This window comes from Athene noctua, chromosome 21 (genome assembly GCF_965140245.1).
Source record: "Athene noctua chromosome 21, bAthNoc1.hap1.1, whole genome shotgun sequence".
Taxonomy (NCBI): Eukaryota; Metazoa; Chordata; class Aves; order Strigiformes; family Strigidae; genus Athene; species Athene noctua.
In genome coordinates this window covers 6008966-6022678 of record NC_134057.1, presented here as the reverse complement: position 1 = coordinate 6022678, position 13713 = coordinate 6008966, and the positions used below count along the sequence as shown (strand labels likewise).

Below are 13713 nucleotides of genomic sequence, written 5' to 3'. Positions count from 1 at the left end.
AAGTGAAACAGGGAGAGGAGAATCTGAGCTGCCATCTGATTCAAAGCACTACAGCTGGTTGCGTTTCCATCTTTTTTTGTTAAAGAGAGAAAAATTATTTTGTATCATTCACATGAACTAGGGTTTCTTCTGTTAAGGGCTGTTTGAAGTGCTTTACAGTCCCTCCCTATAAAACGGTTTGAAAGGCTTTCTTGAGCAAATTACCTTTGTATGAAGAAAAGCAGTATATGCACTAGAAGAATATTTGTAATTACATTTATCAGATATAGAGAATTATTAATCTCTAAAATGTTTTTAGCCACAAAATATACAAGGGAAAAGCATGTAGAATTAAAAAAATATGTATTTCTGATAAGCTGGATGACGTGCTATAAAAATAGCTATTGTTACTGATGCCATCAAATCTAGGATCAATGTAGCTGTATCAGCAGAACACCAGTACTCTGAGCTTTTATATAAACTGGTACAAACACAAACAGCATTAACACTGGTATCAGCCCCTGTAAAGAAAACTGACACTAGAATAAATATACTAATGAGATTAATAAGATACACGTATTATCAGGGTTCCGTTGGCAGGCACTTGTGTTACAGTTTCTAGCAAACAGGCACCAAACAGGAGAAGCACAGTAGGTCAGACAGCACATCACACCCCTGTCACTCCAGGGAGAGACAGATACCATAATATTGTTTCCATGTTGGGAGAAGACTGTAGTTTTCAGATTAGATTTTCCACAGAGATGCCCAAGATTGACAACTGGACTCCCTTAAGCTTTGATCGACTGAGGGGACAAATAACAAGAAATTCAGGAGCGATCTCCATGATGGATAGAAGGATTTCAATTTTTAAAAATGAACACAACCCCTTTCTGTATGCATGCAGTTTTATTTGTTGCTTATGGAATTACTTGTCTGCACAAAACCACAATGACAATACCTGGCATATTAGCCAGGTTTACAAAGAAGAAAGCAAATACAAAATAAACACAATGCAGACTTTGAAAAGTTGCCCAAAATATCAAAAACCTTTCATGTGAGACTCTGTACACATTAATGCTGACTGGCCTGATTCTTCACCATACAAGACCCTGATAAGACCCCGTCTACCAGGCCAGAGCAGGGTGGGAAATTACTCTTAAGCCACAGGACAATGCTGGCACACATACAGGGGGTATCAGTTGCCCACCAATAAATCTTAAGAAGAAAGTTGCTAACTGGAGAAGTGAAGTTCTGGAACTGCCTTCTGAAATAAATAGCTGGTGCAAAAAAATGTACTTGTTAAGAGAGAGAGCAAGTGATTTTTAAGAGTGCTTGACCTACGACACTGACCTTCTTGGGTAATAAGAGGGTTCTTACTTCATCTATATCTTAAGATCACAATTCTCCAACAAGTTAAGTTTGTAATAGTATCGTGCATGAATGCATTATAAATCACTGCAGTGAGCACAATGCAATGGAGAAATGAACCAGAGTAGGTAGTTCAGAAATAAGCACAGTTTTGCTTAAAGTTCATTGTCATACAGCTTTGGGAAGACCATCACTGGACAGGATGATATGCTGGAGTCTAACATTGACTTTTGGTTCTACTGAGAGTACATTCTCTATAAGATCACCGTATTGAGAAAAATATTATTCACCACACAATATTTAAGAATACAAGAAACAACATATGTTAGGTAACTTCACGGTATCACTTCATGTTAATACTGAAAAGGGCTTGGCTTATTAAAGTTTGCTTATTAAACAAAAAACACCTCCATCTGTAATGCTCATAGCATGTGTGTTAAATCAGTATTAAGACATTTATTCAAACGTTCACATCACGATGAATGAATAACAAATACAAATTACTTATAACTGCTGACAAAAAAAAATACTGAACTGTTGAACAGATGATCTCATGCTCTTGCACATTTTGCCTTTTAGATCTCATAGTTTCTGAATTTCCTCAGAAGCTCTGATGGAGCATCCCCTGACCAGCGGAAACGCAAGTGCCAGTAATTTGCCTCTGAAAATCCTGAGTAAAAAAAGAGAAAGAGAAGTAAATTATTACAAGCATGTATAAAACTAAGTTGTCTGAAATAACACTTGATAACCTTCCCTCAAAAAAGTAAAAAAATTGGTGACTTCCAGTGCTCTTGACTAGCAGGGACAACCTCTGTATTCTTGGCACTGTTTGAACAAGAACTCAAGCAAACACCAAATTACAAGATATTCATCAGCTGGGAAGAGTACAAAGGAGAACAGCAAGAAGAACAGCAGTCCAGAAAAGAGGATTTACAAAAAAAAACTGAACAAATGCATTTTCTTGAAGTAAAGAAGAAGAGATAGAGGGTGACATGATAAATCTCCAAGCACGTGAAAGGCAGCAGTGCGGAGGGAAGGTACAGATGGTCCTTTCCACATACAAGGGACTAATGGAGTTTTTCAGACCCTGCGCTGTGTTTTTATGATCTATGGGCTGTTATTACTAAAACGGGATCTTCCTGTATCAAGAAGCTGAAACTTATTACCAGACTTAGTGTTAAAATCTCTTCTTCAGGCTGAAATAGCTACGTGGAGCTGTAGTCCATAATTCTTACAGACCAGCAGACGGGAACTGAAAATACCCCAGCTTAAAAGTGGAATCCAATATAATAAAAATTTTCCTGGACCAAACCAGAAGCATTGTCAACATCCTAACATCAAGTCTGAACACTGAAGTGCATACAGGCCCTGTCAAATAAATATATTCTAATATTAATTTATTAATATAAATATATGCCCACTGGATAAATTCAGTAGAAATTTGATTGGCTTGATATTTTTTCCATTCAAATCTAAGGAAATTAAATTAAACCATAAAAAACATATGAGACAGAAGATGCCTGCAAAGAAAGCTCACCATTACAAGGAACGAGATGATGTTTTCTTTACTGTGAAATATTCCTGTTCTACAAAGGATACAGTGATGAATTAATTACCAAAACCCAGCATATAGTATCATGTTGTAGAGTGCAGTTTTTAAATACATTAGAAAATTTGTAGAATTTTCTTATCTATTTTCTTCATTCCAGAAATGTTTGGGATTAAATTAGGTTTTGCTACCCTCACAGTTCAACTTAATTTCCTGTTTGATCAAACTGGGAAGAAATGACTGGGAAGAAGTGACAAGACTTTGTTTTCTGGAAACATAAGCCTAAAATCATGAAAATCCTGAAGGACCAAGCAGAACAGCGGGTGGATGTTGTGGTAAGTAAACTTTGATTCAGGCATACTAACCTAAACAACAGACAGGAGCTGGCCAACTGACAGCTTTTGAAATACACATTTATTATGGTGCATGTACATTTTTTTTAAAACAACCATGTTCAAATATAAAAGAAGCCTTCAAGTCTCAATTTTTAGTCCTCATTAACTCATCAGATGCAAACTGTGCAGACGTACTGAATGCTGGATTAAATAAAAGAGAATATAACACCTAAATATTTTATTTAAATGTTTTTAAAGCTGTTTTTTAGAAAATAACTTAAAATAATTGCCTTTGGTTTTTTTATAGAGCAGTAAAATAGAACTTTCCATTTTGGTTTAAGAATTTTATTTTTTTTTTCTTTTTCTCCGGTTTTCAGTTTTACTAGCAAACAAGCAAGTAAACAGGGAGTAGGGAGGAAGAAATGTCTGAAAGCTTCAAAATTAAATAAATAATAAACAACATAAAACCTAAAACAAAACCCCAACCCAAAACCACATTAAAAGACCTACCCGTTACACATATTATTCTGGAGAAGAATTTCTCATGACTAAAAGCCTCCATTTCAGGCCAATCCCTAGATACTGCAATTTTCTGTAACTGCTGGTTTCACTTACTTGGGGAGTCTGGACTCTTTGAAGACTGTGCTTTCACATCAGGAATTGCAACATCTTCTTGCTCCCTGCTCCCTTCTGACAACCCATCTTCATTGTTTTCAGTCTGTTGGGTCCAAATCTCATTAGTTTTGTTGTTGCTATTATTCAAGTCAGGAGCTTCCAGCATTTGGTCCTTCTTACTTTGGACAGCCCAGTGCATTGACTAAAGAAATGCAAAAATAACAAAAAACCCCCAATTAATTCCTATGCTTTAAAAGATTTTTAATGGACTTTTCTTTCTTATATTGGTGAAATAAATGGTTAAACAAAGCACATATTAGAGAAGATTGCAGGGCAATGGGATGGGGGAGAGCACGGTTATATTGCAGAGCATTTGAAAGGACAGCTTATGTCAGGTCAGGATGAAGAACAAAACGTACAAGTGCCTCAAATAATCCTAAGCATCTTTTGTCCAATTTCTTCTGTCACAACCTCAGATACTTTTTTAAGAGAGCTTGAGTGACTTAGAAAATGTCCATTTTCAAAGGTGTCTTTGACTTCAAGGTGCCCTTTGAAAGCAACACAATTTGGAAAGATTTACTACTAAAGTCTGTGGAATGACTTCTGTTTTGAACTGAACCAAGCTTGACGGGATACTTCCAGCAAACGTTTAAGCTCAGGCGTAACGCTGGTTGAAGAGGCTCTCAAAATTTTCTCCTGAGTAGAGCTGAGGTGAGCAAAATTGGCAAGGGAAACATTTATTCACCTGCCATATCAGCATGCAGACTTTTAACTATCATAAGGCAGAAAAATACCCCCAAAACATTATGGAATTAGGATCTTCTAGGAACATTCTACCAAATTATCTCACTAGCAAGGGTAACAATCCTCAGAACATCTATCTGCCAAAAATCACCCCACTCACCTAGCAGGGCTGCTCCAAAGAGGCTGTGTGAAGCCCACGGTTCCAAAGAAACTACCTTCTAGGTTTCTCTCTGAGCTCTTTATTTAATCAGATAGCATGAAAACCTATCTGATAAGTAATATACCAAAAGCAGAATATATTATACAAAGGTCTGAGCTTTAATCTAACTCTGAAAATAAATAAAAGGTTCCTACAAAAGCAAAGTGTGCTGAAGCATTTGAAAATTGCCTTTAAGATAGTTAAAATTCATACAATACACATAAAAGCATGATAAATTCATTCTAAAACTACCAACCTAAAACCCTTCTGTGAATGGGCTTCTCTAGCCCTTCAATTTTTCCTGAATTTCCTTAACATCCTTAGTGCAGGAATCACTCTGCACTGTTCCCATCCCCTGCAGAACTGTCCTAACTCATCCCCTCAATCGCTGCAACACTTTCTCCTTAGCAGCCCTACCTCCCCCTCCTCCTGATGGCCCAAACTTAAGACACCACCAACCATTTTCACAGAACTGCTCAGGGCCTCCCATTGCTGGAACGGAATGGTAACTTTGCTTCGTCGCCAGTAATCGTAACGTGCTCGACTCTCTTCATTAGTAAGAATCTCCTTGGCTTGCTGCAGCTTCTGGAAATTCTCCACTAAAACACAAACCAAAAAGATACTAAAACCAATACTTGTTTTCAAAGAAATTCATTCAGATGTGAAAGGGGAGCTGCCAACAATGGCTTGGAGCAGAGTTGAGGAGACAGAAGGAGAACTAAGTGACAAAGGTACGTGGTTGTTCTGCTCTGCAGCTCTGCACAGCTTTAGCTGGCTTCAGGATCACAGCACCTTTGGTGGACAAGTGATACCCTTTCAAAGGAGGGCTAAAAATGCTCATCTGCCTACCGGCTTCAAAATCACCTAAATTTCAGAGAAATTTAGACAGTACGGCAGGCAAAAGGCACAAGTCGCTCCCTGTAGACAACTTTAAAAAGGGAAATTTGAGATTAATGCTTAGAAGGAACACACATGGAAGTCAGAGCAAAGCACAACACCAAGAAAACATCAGCAGGATGCGGGGGGGGGGAAAGAAGCAAAAATTGACAAGCAAGGAGTCTAAATATAGTTCAAATTAATTAACTTGTGCATTTTATTAGGTATGTTTTCTACATGCTAAAATGTTGTCTTGAATATCAGACCGCATGAATGACAGCTCCTATTTTTCCCTACAGGGTAATTTTTCATTAAATGGTTACTAAGGATGCAGCTGCATGTTACTATTTGTAGAAGGGTTATAAAGATTTAGATTTTATCTATGAGTCACCTATGTTACAGTGATCTATAGTATTATTATTCATTTATTCCAGTTTACAAATTAGAGAGATTTCTTTTGAAATACACTAAGCCCAAACACTAATCAGAACTCGTAACTGTAAATCAAACAAGTTGAGGGGGTAGTTCTATTCCATTTCCTTTTTATAGTGCTACTAGTTTTCAACAAATAAAACATCTATTTTAATTACTCTTTATTGAGCTTTAAGCTGATTAAATTAAAAAAAAAAAAAAACAACTTTCACCACTACTGTTAAAAGGTATTTAAAGTAAATACAGCATGTTCAGGTAAAAGGAGCATTAAATATTTCTTCTTGACAAAACTGCTCCAACATTTGGCACTTGGCTTCCCTTTTTGGGTTACTCAGTTTCAATTATTTGGGGGTGGGTGATGGACTGTACATGTTCTGTACAGACAGAACAGGACAGCACTGGGATAGTCTCTTGTTTCCCTGCTGTAAATGCCAGAATTTTCTGCAGACGAAGTTCATTGCCCTGTTTTCACTATCATTTAATTTATATTAAGTATTAGTGAGCAGGTCATTGTTAATAGATGGTAGATTGTCTCTCAAACACCAGATTGCAGGGAATTTCAAAGTGAAAAAACCCACGTATTTCACCTTTTAAAACCTCCTCCTTGTCAAGTGTCCAATTCTAGGCTAGGATGGCCCAGCAAGGAGGCAAGCCAAGCTCTGCTGAGAGCTCTGAGGCGATGGAGTGTGAGTCTCATGTAACATCTGCTGTATTCCCTGCTCTGCTATCTCAGTGTGGAGGGTGTGGATGAGGTCAAACTCACACGAGTAGGTAGGTCGGCGTTCAGTTTCTGCTTGTGCTGTTCAGTTTAGAGTTAAACTCATAGGAAGAATCCAAAGGAAAAGTTTTGTGCGTTAATCAAAATGAGAAGCATATTTCATTATTCTACAACAAAGTTTTGATGGGGACCATAATTATAATCAGAACAACCTTGATTCTAAGAATATAAACTATTCAGACATCAGTGACCACTGTTTGGATCTAACTCGTGGTTATGAATGGGTAAGACTGTCTACAGATAACTCAGGTGCTGCTTAGCCGTCACAGGTATGAACTCCATGCTGTCACAAACACAAATGTTAGCTGCTCTTCTGCAAACAGATGGTTACTCATGTCGTGCTGGCTTCTCTTTATTTCCAGTCATTAAATTACATTAAGAGAAGCTAAAGTACGTTTAATGTGTTCCTGATGGGCTTGTTCATGGAAGCAAATTAACTAGTTGACGCAAGTATGGCACTTGAATGCCACTGACCGTGGAAGCAGGCCAACTTCATAGGTCTAGAAAGGGATACACTCCACAAATAATTTCTGGATTAAAAGATTTTCTACCGTAGAAAACAAAAAAATTTAAAGTCCTAGAAAAAAAAATAAATCACAGAGTGTCTTCCTGCTCTATCACCAAGGAGTGTGCAAGTGTTAGAAAAGAATATTAAAGCTCACTATTTAATGACAATATGCTCAATATAAATGACAATTCAAATATATTGGGGGAAGAGATATTTAATAAAGTTTTAAGGCTGAATTTAATATCTTAGTCATGTTAATATTTAAAAAATTTATATTAATTATAAATATTTATATTAATTATATTAATAGAAAAAATAGATCATTTTTAAACAGGGAAGAATACTTACCTGCTTTGGGGTTTCCAGGATGTTTGTCAGGATGACATTCAAGAGCTTTAATCTTAAATTCTGCAACAATTTGTTCAACCTAAACAGAAAGTTGAGACTTAAAGTGAGTAAATACATACACACAGAAGAGATTTGAAAACTTGCTTTTTGAAAGGGGTTGGGAGGAACAGAAAAGAATGCTGAAAGGGGTTTTTCCTACTCATTTGTACAAGCAAAATAGGTAACAACCACTATCTATCAGTGACACTGCTTATTTAATTTCATTTCACGTGCACCCATCCTTATTCTCGTTTTTGTGAAGCTCAGTCATCCAATGTGGCAAGTTGGCTTTAAATGTGTAAAGGTCATGTGTGCAAACCCCCCGCCTCACATTTGACCACGCAGGCAAAATGCATCCCTTCAGTTGCTCTTCACTTTGTTTAATCAACTCTTTTAATGAAGTCTTACTGCAGGAAGCAAAGACTTTCTGTATTGCTGAAGATGCATTTGTGGGATTGAGTGGTTTTCTCCATATCCTCTCCATAGGAGATTTAGCCAGTACCACACGACTTTTCCATCTTGGATACCCCAAAGCTAGATAACTAGCAGTTCACATTCTTTCTGTCAAGTTAATTTTCTGTGCAAAAAGACTGATTTGCAATAGAATATTTTCATAATCAATATTAGAATACTGGCATGTATTACCTAATTAGTTAATTACAAGTTTCTGCACAGTTTATAGTACCATGAAGTATTACAACCACAAAGACATACTAACAGTCATCAAAATACAAGAAACCACTGGAGCGGGCATCAGCTTAGATTTTCACATTTTCAGATTTTTCAAAGTAACTCTCTTATTACAACTCAGAAGCCAAAACTTCTTCATATCATTCCAGTACAGCTTAAGCTTTCATAACAACTTGCCTTAAGACATCAATCAGCTACTATTCTTTCCTATGCTAGAAAGGCTGTTTATATAAATTCATCATCCTTCAAACCCTGATACCTATATATAATTTAAATTATTTATTTCAAAATTAAGGCTCGTAACATTTTTTCTTTAGAATAAAAATACAGTTCACTCAACTCGCTGCCCAAATTTTGTTATCATATGCTGGGAAAAATGTTGTCTACAATGGTATTTTAAGAATTCTACATTTTTTGCTTTTCTCAGCAACCTCTTCCAGAGGGGCAGATATAAGGTGGTATATTTCCTGTCAGCAAGATACTTAAAAATATATACATTGTACAGAGAACTTGTTGAGAATGCTTACTATTGATATATAGCCAGCTACCATCTCTAAAACTCAGTTATATAAAGGGGAAATTCAAAGTTAAAATTTATGTACAGTAACAGAGGGATAGCATGGAAGTCTTCAGTTTAAATTAAAAAAATCAGTAGAAGGAAAAGTTTATAGAAAGTTTATACAGAATATATTAAACTTATGTAAAATACGCAGTGAGATGTTTTACCACAAAAGGTACCCAATACCCACTATATATGAATAACCCTGTTCTTGGAAGAAGGATATAGATTAAATCTCCCCTCTTCCTCTCAAGTCTGAAAATGAACTAGGTGTCCATGAGCGCAATTCTGCAAGAATATACATGGGTGTTTACTTGAATACAGGTAAAAACTGTAGAAATCAAGACTATTTGTGCTTAAATTTAGCCAGGTCAGATCAAGACCAGAATATTCAGCAATTTAGATGAAAGTACTGCAGCTGGGAATGTGCTGTATATGCCTAAAGAAGCCTCTGCTGCTACAAATAATTGACTGTATATGCAAAGTCATGTGATTGCAAAACTCCTGTAATGCTTCAAATTTCTGTTAAATGTTAGAAGTAGCATGCACCATCCTATCTTGAGCGAAGGCAATCGTGGTATTCCATCAACTTGTGATCTCAGTTCCTACTCCCATGTCAAGAATAATCTAGGAGTATCTACTGCTTCTCTCAACGAATAATACTTGACAGATTATTTTTCAGGACCCATTAGCATTTATTCAATTTTTTTCATTTCGTTTTTAAGCAATTTGAAAAAACATTCTCGTATGTGCTTAAACTAGTCATTAATTGCTAAGCCCTTGAGGAATTAGTGTGAGGTAGAAAATAAGAAATAGCACCTGCGAAGCCAGTCTGCATAGAAACTTAACACCCACCGCCCTCTGCTGGGATGACTTTTTAGGAGTTCTCTCAGGAAAAGGTTTACATTCCCTGCTGTAACAGACAGAAGGTGTTTACTAGTATGCTTTGTGACAGAAAAGGCAGAGGTATTTTCCCAGCATTTGGCCACTAAGACAGATGAGAGCATCTGATTAAATTTACAGAGCAAAATACAGCTTTTATCCACACTGAATACATCCTTCATTACAGCAATCAAAACTCCTTTTCCAAAACTGAAACACAATTCCCGTTAATAGGAAGGCTAGATTAAAAGGTATCAGCATACCACTAACTCAGATTATCCAGAAAATGTTATATGGACACCGTTAGGAAAAAGAACACGTGTTTTAGGTACAAATCATTCAACAACTGTTTAGCCAGATCTCATTATAAAGTATGCATCTGTTACCAAAACAAATTAGTAGAAGTAGTATTTGAATGTCATTAAAATTTGCATTTAAAAATCATTATGATGAATATTTTTGTTTTTCCTCCCAATGAATAGTTTTTCCAAAAAATTAATACGCATAAAACCTGAGAAATTCAATAGCATTATCAGTGACCTACAGCTATGAACATTCACTGTATTAGTTGCATATAGATTTTTCACGTTTTAAAACTGAAAATATATTCCAAAATATTATTTGAATGTTGTCAAGCTTATGCAGTTGGCTCACGAATCATACCCGTATCACATGTTGAACTAAACTAATGAATAAACTGCATAACGTTGAACCTAACTAGTGAATAAACCGTTGTATCAGCTGTATCTATGACACAGTCCTGTTTTATAAAACATTTTTAATATAAGCCTTATTCTAGGATCTTAACATCGGAAAATTGAGCTTTACCGAGGAAGATACTAAAAGTAGTAAGACAGAATGTTCACAATGCATTTACAAACAGTCCTGCCTGCAGAGATAAACAACTTCACCCCCCCGCTGCAGGTACACAAGCACGTTCGAAGTGTTACGACCCCGGCGGGGAGGGCTCTTACCGTAGACAGTTCGTCGCATCCCAGCAAGTTGTAGTAATCCTCCAAATCATCCGGTCTGCAGTCCAGAATCGCGTCCATCTGCATCGGCCAGCGGGCTCCTTCTAGCCGCGGCCCGGCGGGTGTTCGAACTGACTGTCAATACAAAGCTCGAGCAACGGCTTAAAAGTATCTCGGGGAAAGGGGTAATTTCCACTCAGGTCTACGGCTCTCTCCAGTGCTTTTTAATACTGGCAGCTGACACACATGAATTTTCTGGAGTTCCCTGCCAGCCATTGGCCCCTGCAGGATGCCAATCCGGTTGCACAAACCTGCTCACGGCAATGCTCCCTGGGATTTGTAGTCGCCGAAGTCCCTTCAGCATTAAACCTAACTGAAATCGAGCTGCATTTAAGACTTGGATCACGCCGTCACGTGTACAGCCACTTAAAACCAGGCACGTACTTAAAGGCTTCCCTGCACTTGAGCCTACATATACTAAAATATATTCTCTGCTTAATTTTTAATTGCAACTTTGACCACAGCCTTTGACAAGGGGGTTATGTGGGTAATGATAGAAGAGAGAAAGGATTACTTTCAAAATAACGATTACAGGGCTGCAAACTTCTGAAAATGAAGTACCGACCTTGTCAAAGCCTCTCAGAGTTGTGTCAGTCACTTCAGCAGAAAGGGGTGAAAGGCTACCCAGGGTACATACAGACCACCCTTCAAAAACAAACAGCTCTCCTACACCGGTTGCACGTCTGATGAAATTAAGACTAGGAAAAGACAACATGAAACACTTACTGTCTACTATCAAATTAAGTAGAGACTCTCAAATTATTTTCAAATCGTGTCTCAAGGTTTGTATTGTGTGCAAAACACATTCCTTGTAAAACTCATTTTACACTGAAGTAGAATAGCTTTGATTTCAAACGGTGGTTAATGGTCAAAGCCTCACTCCAACAAAGCCTGCAGACCTGTTAACTGCAGCGTCTCCCCCGATCTATTGATTTAAAAAGATTACTTCCTACGTGTAATACCAACCACTTGCCATAGTCTTTCCTCTGGAGCCAAAGGAGCTGTATTTTTACTACTCCCATCCCTGCAAGAGCTCTGTAATCCAAGATGTTTCATATCATTAAACATTAGTGATTCTTAAACTAACACATACAAACATATGCTCTGAAGAGTTATACAATTTTAGATGCAGTGACCTAGCAGGAGTCTGGGCAGACCAGATACACAGGGAGTGACCAAGGCTAGAAGAGGTGTGTGTTCATCAGTGAAGGGCCTCGAGGCCATTCAGAACTGTTCATAAAATACTGAGTATATAATTCCTGCACTGACAAGTGCTTTATTTTATTATTGTATTATTATTCATCTTCTGAAATTATCTACATTAGTCTTCCACTGCTTTCTCTTCAAGGCTGTATTGTCTGAAATTTCCTGGTTTTGCTGTATGTTCCGATAGCCTATTAAGATTATAAAATATATGACACACACAGAGAAGAAGCAATAATATTAAACAGCAAAGTGCAAACCTCAGTCAAACAATTTAAATCTGTTAGAAAACACTACTCCCATATTTGTCAGAGTAAACAGAACAATGGATACACTTTTTCAACACAGTGGAAGAATTAGCAATCACAAATCTCTCCCTCTCCCCCATTCATAACTTAATAATAAACCAGGAAAGAAAAGAAAGCCTTTTAGCAAGAGATCATGTCAATATTTAAATAGATTGTACTTTGGGGGAGGATAAACAAACAGCTGTCCCTCTTCTCCAGGGCACTCCTGACATACCGTTCTTGTCCAAGTATTTCTTGCATATCTGTGTTATGGTTAAGGGAAGGCTCTTTAACCCTTTTCCCCTCCAGCCTGCAGTGGCTGCAAGGAGAACTGCAGGTCCAGGCGCTGGATTCAGACGACCAAACGTCAAGACTTGCAAGCTGCTCAGACCAAACAAACAAGGGCTTTGATCCAAACTGCAGTAGCAACCATACCTGAGCTCACACACACACACACCGAGATTTCCAGCGCTGGGGGCACAAGGGGCCCCACAGCACAGTCCGAAGGTTGGCGTGTGGAGGACTGAAAATACTGAGTAATAACTCAGTCTTTTAATGCTCCTACAGACGAATGGGACAACTCACAGAGCAAAGCATCACTAAAAAAAAAAAAAAAGGAGAGCAAGAGGACCTCTATATAATATGCAGGGAAAAAAAAAAAAAAAAAAAAAAAAGAAAATAAAAAGATTGCCTCTAGGACATAAACTTTATTTGAAAGAGAACCACAGTGCTGGAGATGGCACAGCCTCTGTGTCTACATGTTTTGGTCAGTGTTGCTCAGAACGCACAAACAGTGAGAAACTCTCACATTTGTTCTCTGTACACAACCACAAAAAAAAACCCATTTCTATTAATTCCTAACACATTATCAACCATTGTGCTTATGTAGAGCTGAATGAAACTAAATTCTAGTTTGGTATAACAGGAAGTTTAGCATCAATTTGTAAAAGTCAGAAATGGCCCTTTAAATAAAACAGCAATATCTGGAAATCTCTATTTGAATTTATTTACATAAAATACATCAAATCTTCCACGACCAATTCTCAAGTGACTTTAGTTGTTTTGCTTCTTGAGGGCAGAGCACACATTTTCAAGTTCAGGGGACAATGAGTTTTGCATTTCGTGCTCCATCCTTGTCCCCACACATGCTCAGAGTTGGAAATATAAGAGGACCTGAAGACTACCAAACTGACTTCCCAATTTAGGGGTAACTACTGCAACACCATCGTTAACATGGATAAACACTTGCAGTATTAGAGTCAGCTTTAGGACCCTTGAATCATTTCCTCGC

At 37.5% G+C, this 13713-nt stretch overlaps 1 protein-coding gene across 1 annotated transcript; it reads right to left on the bottom strand.

Moving 5' to 3' along the window:
* Positions 1–872: 872 nt before the first annotated feature.
* Positions 873–12991, bottom strand: DNAJC12 (DnaJ heat shock protein family (Hsp40) member C12). The gene is made up of 5 exons (XM_074924427.1): positions 10876–12991; positions 7732–7810; positions 5249–5388; positions 3847–4048; positions 873–2017 (listed from the first exon to the last, which is right to left on the bottom strand). Exons 1-5 carry the CDS (start codon positions 10957–10959, stop codon positions 1923–1925), a joined length of 600 nt encoding a protein of 199 aa, XP_074780528.1. The 5' UTR covers positions 10960–12991; the 3' UTR covers positions 873–1922.
* Positions 12992–13713: the final 722 nt, after the last annotated feature.

Excerpts from the sequence above, each read along its gene's own strand:
- DNAJC12 (XM_074924427.1), bottom strand. The coding sequence starts at position 10,959 with ATGCAGATGGACGCGATTCTGGACTGCAGACCGGATGATTTGGAGGAT. Across the intron at positions 7,811-10,875 it reads GATGCGACGAACTGTCTACG|GTTGAACAAATTGTTGCAGA; the intron begins GTAAGAGCCCTC and ends CTTTCTGTTTAG. Across the intron at positions 5,389-7,731 it reads TCCTGGAAACCCCAAAGCAG|TGGAGAATTTCCAGAAGCTG; the intron begins GTAAGTATTCTT and ends TTTGTGTTTTAG.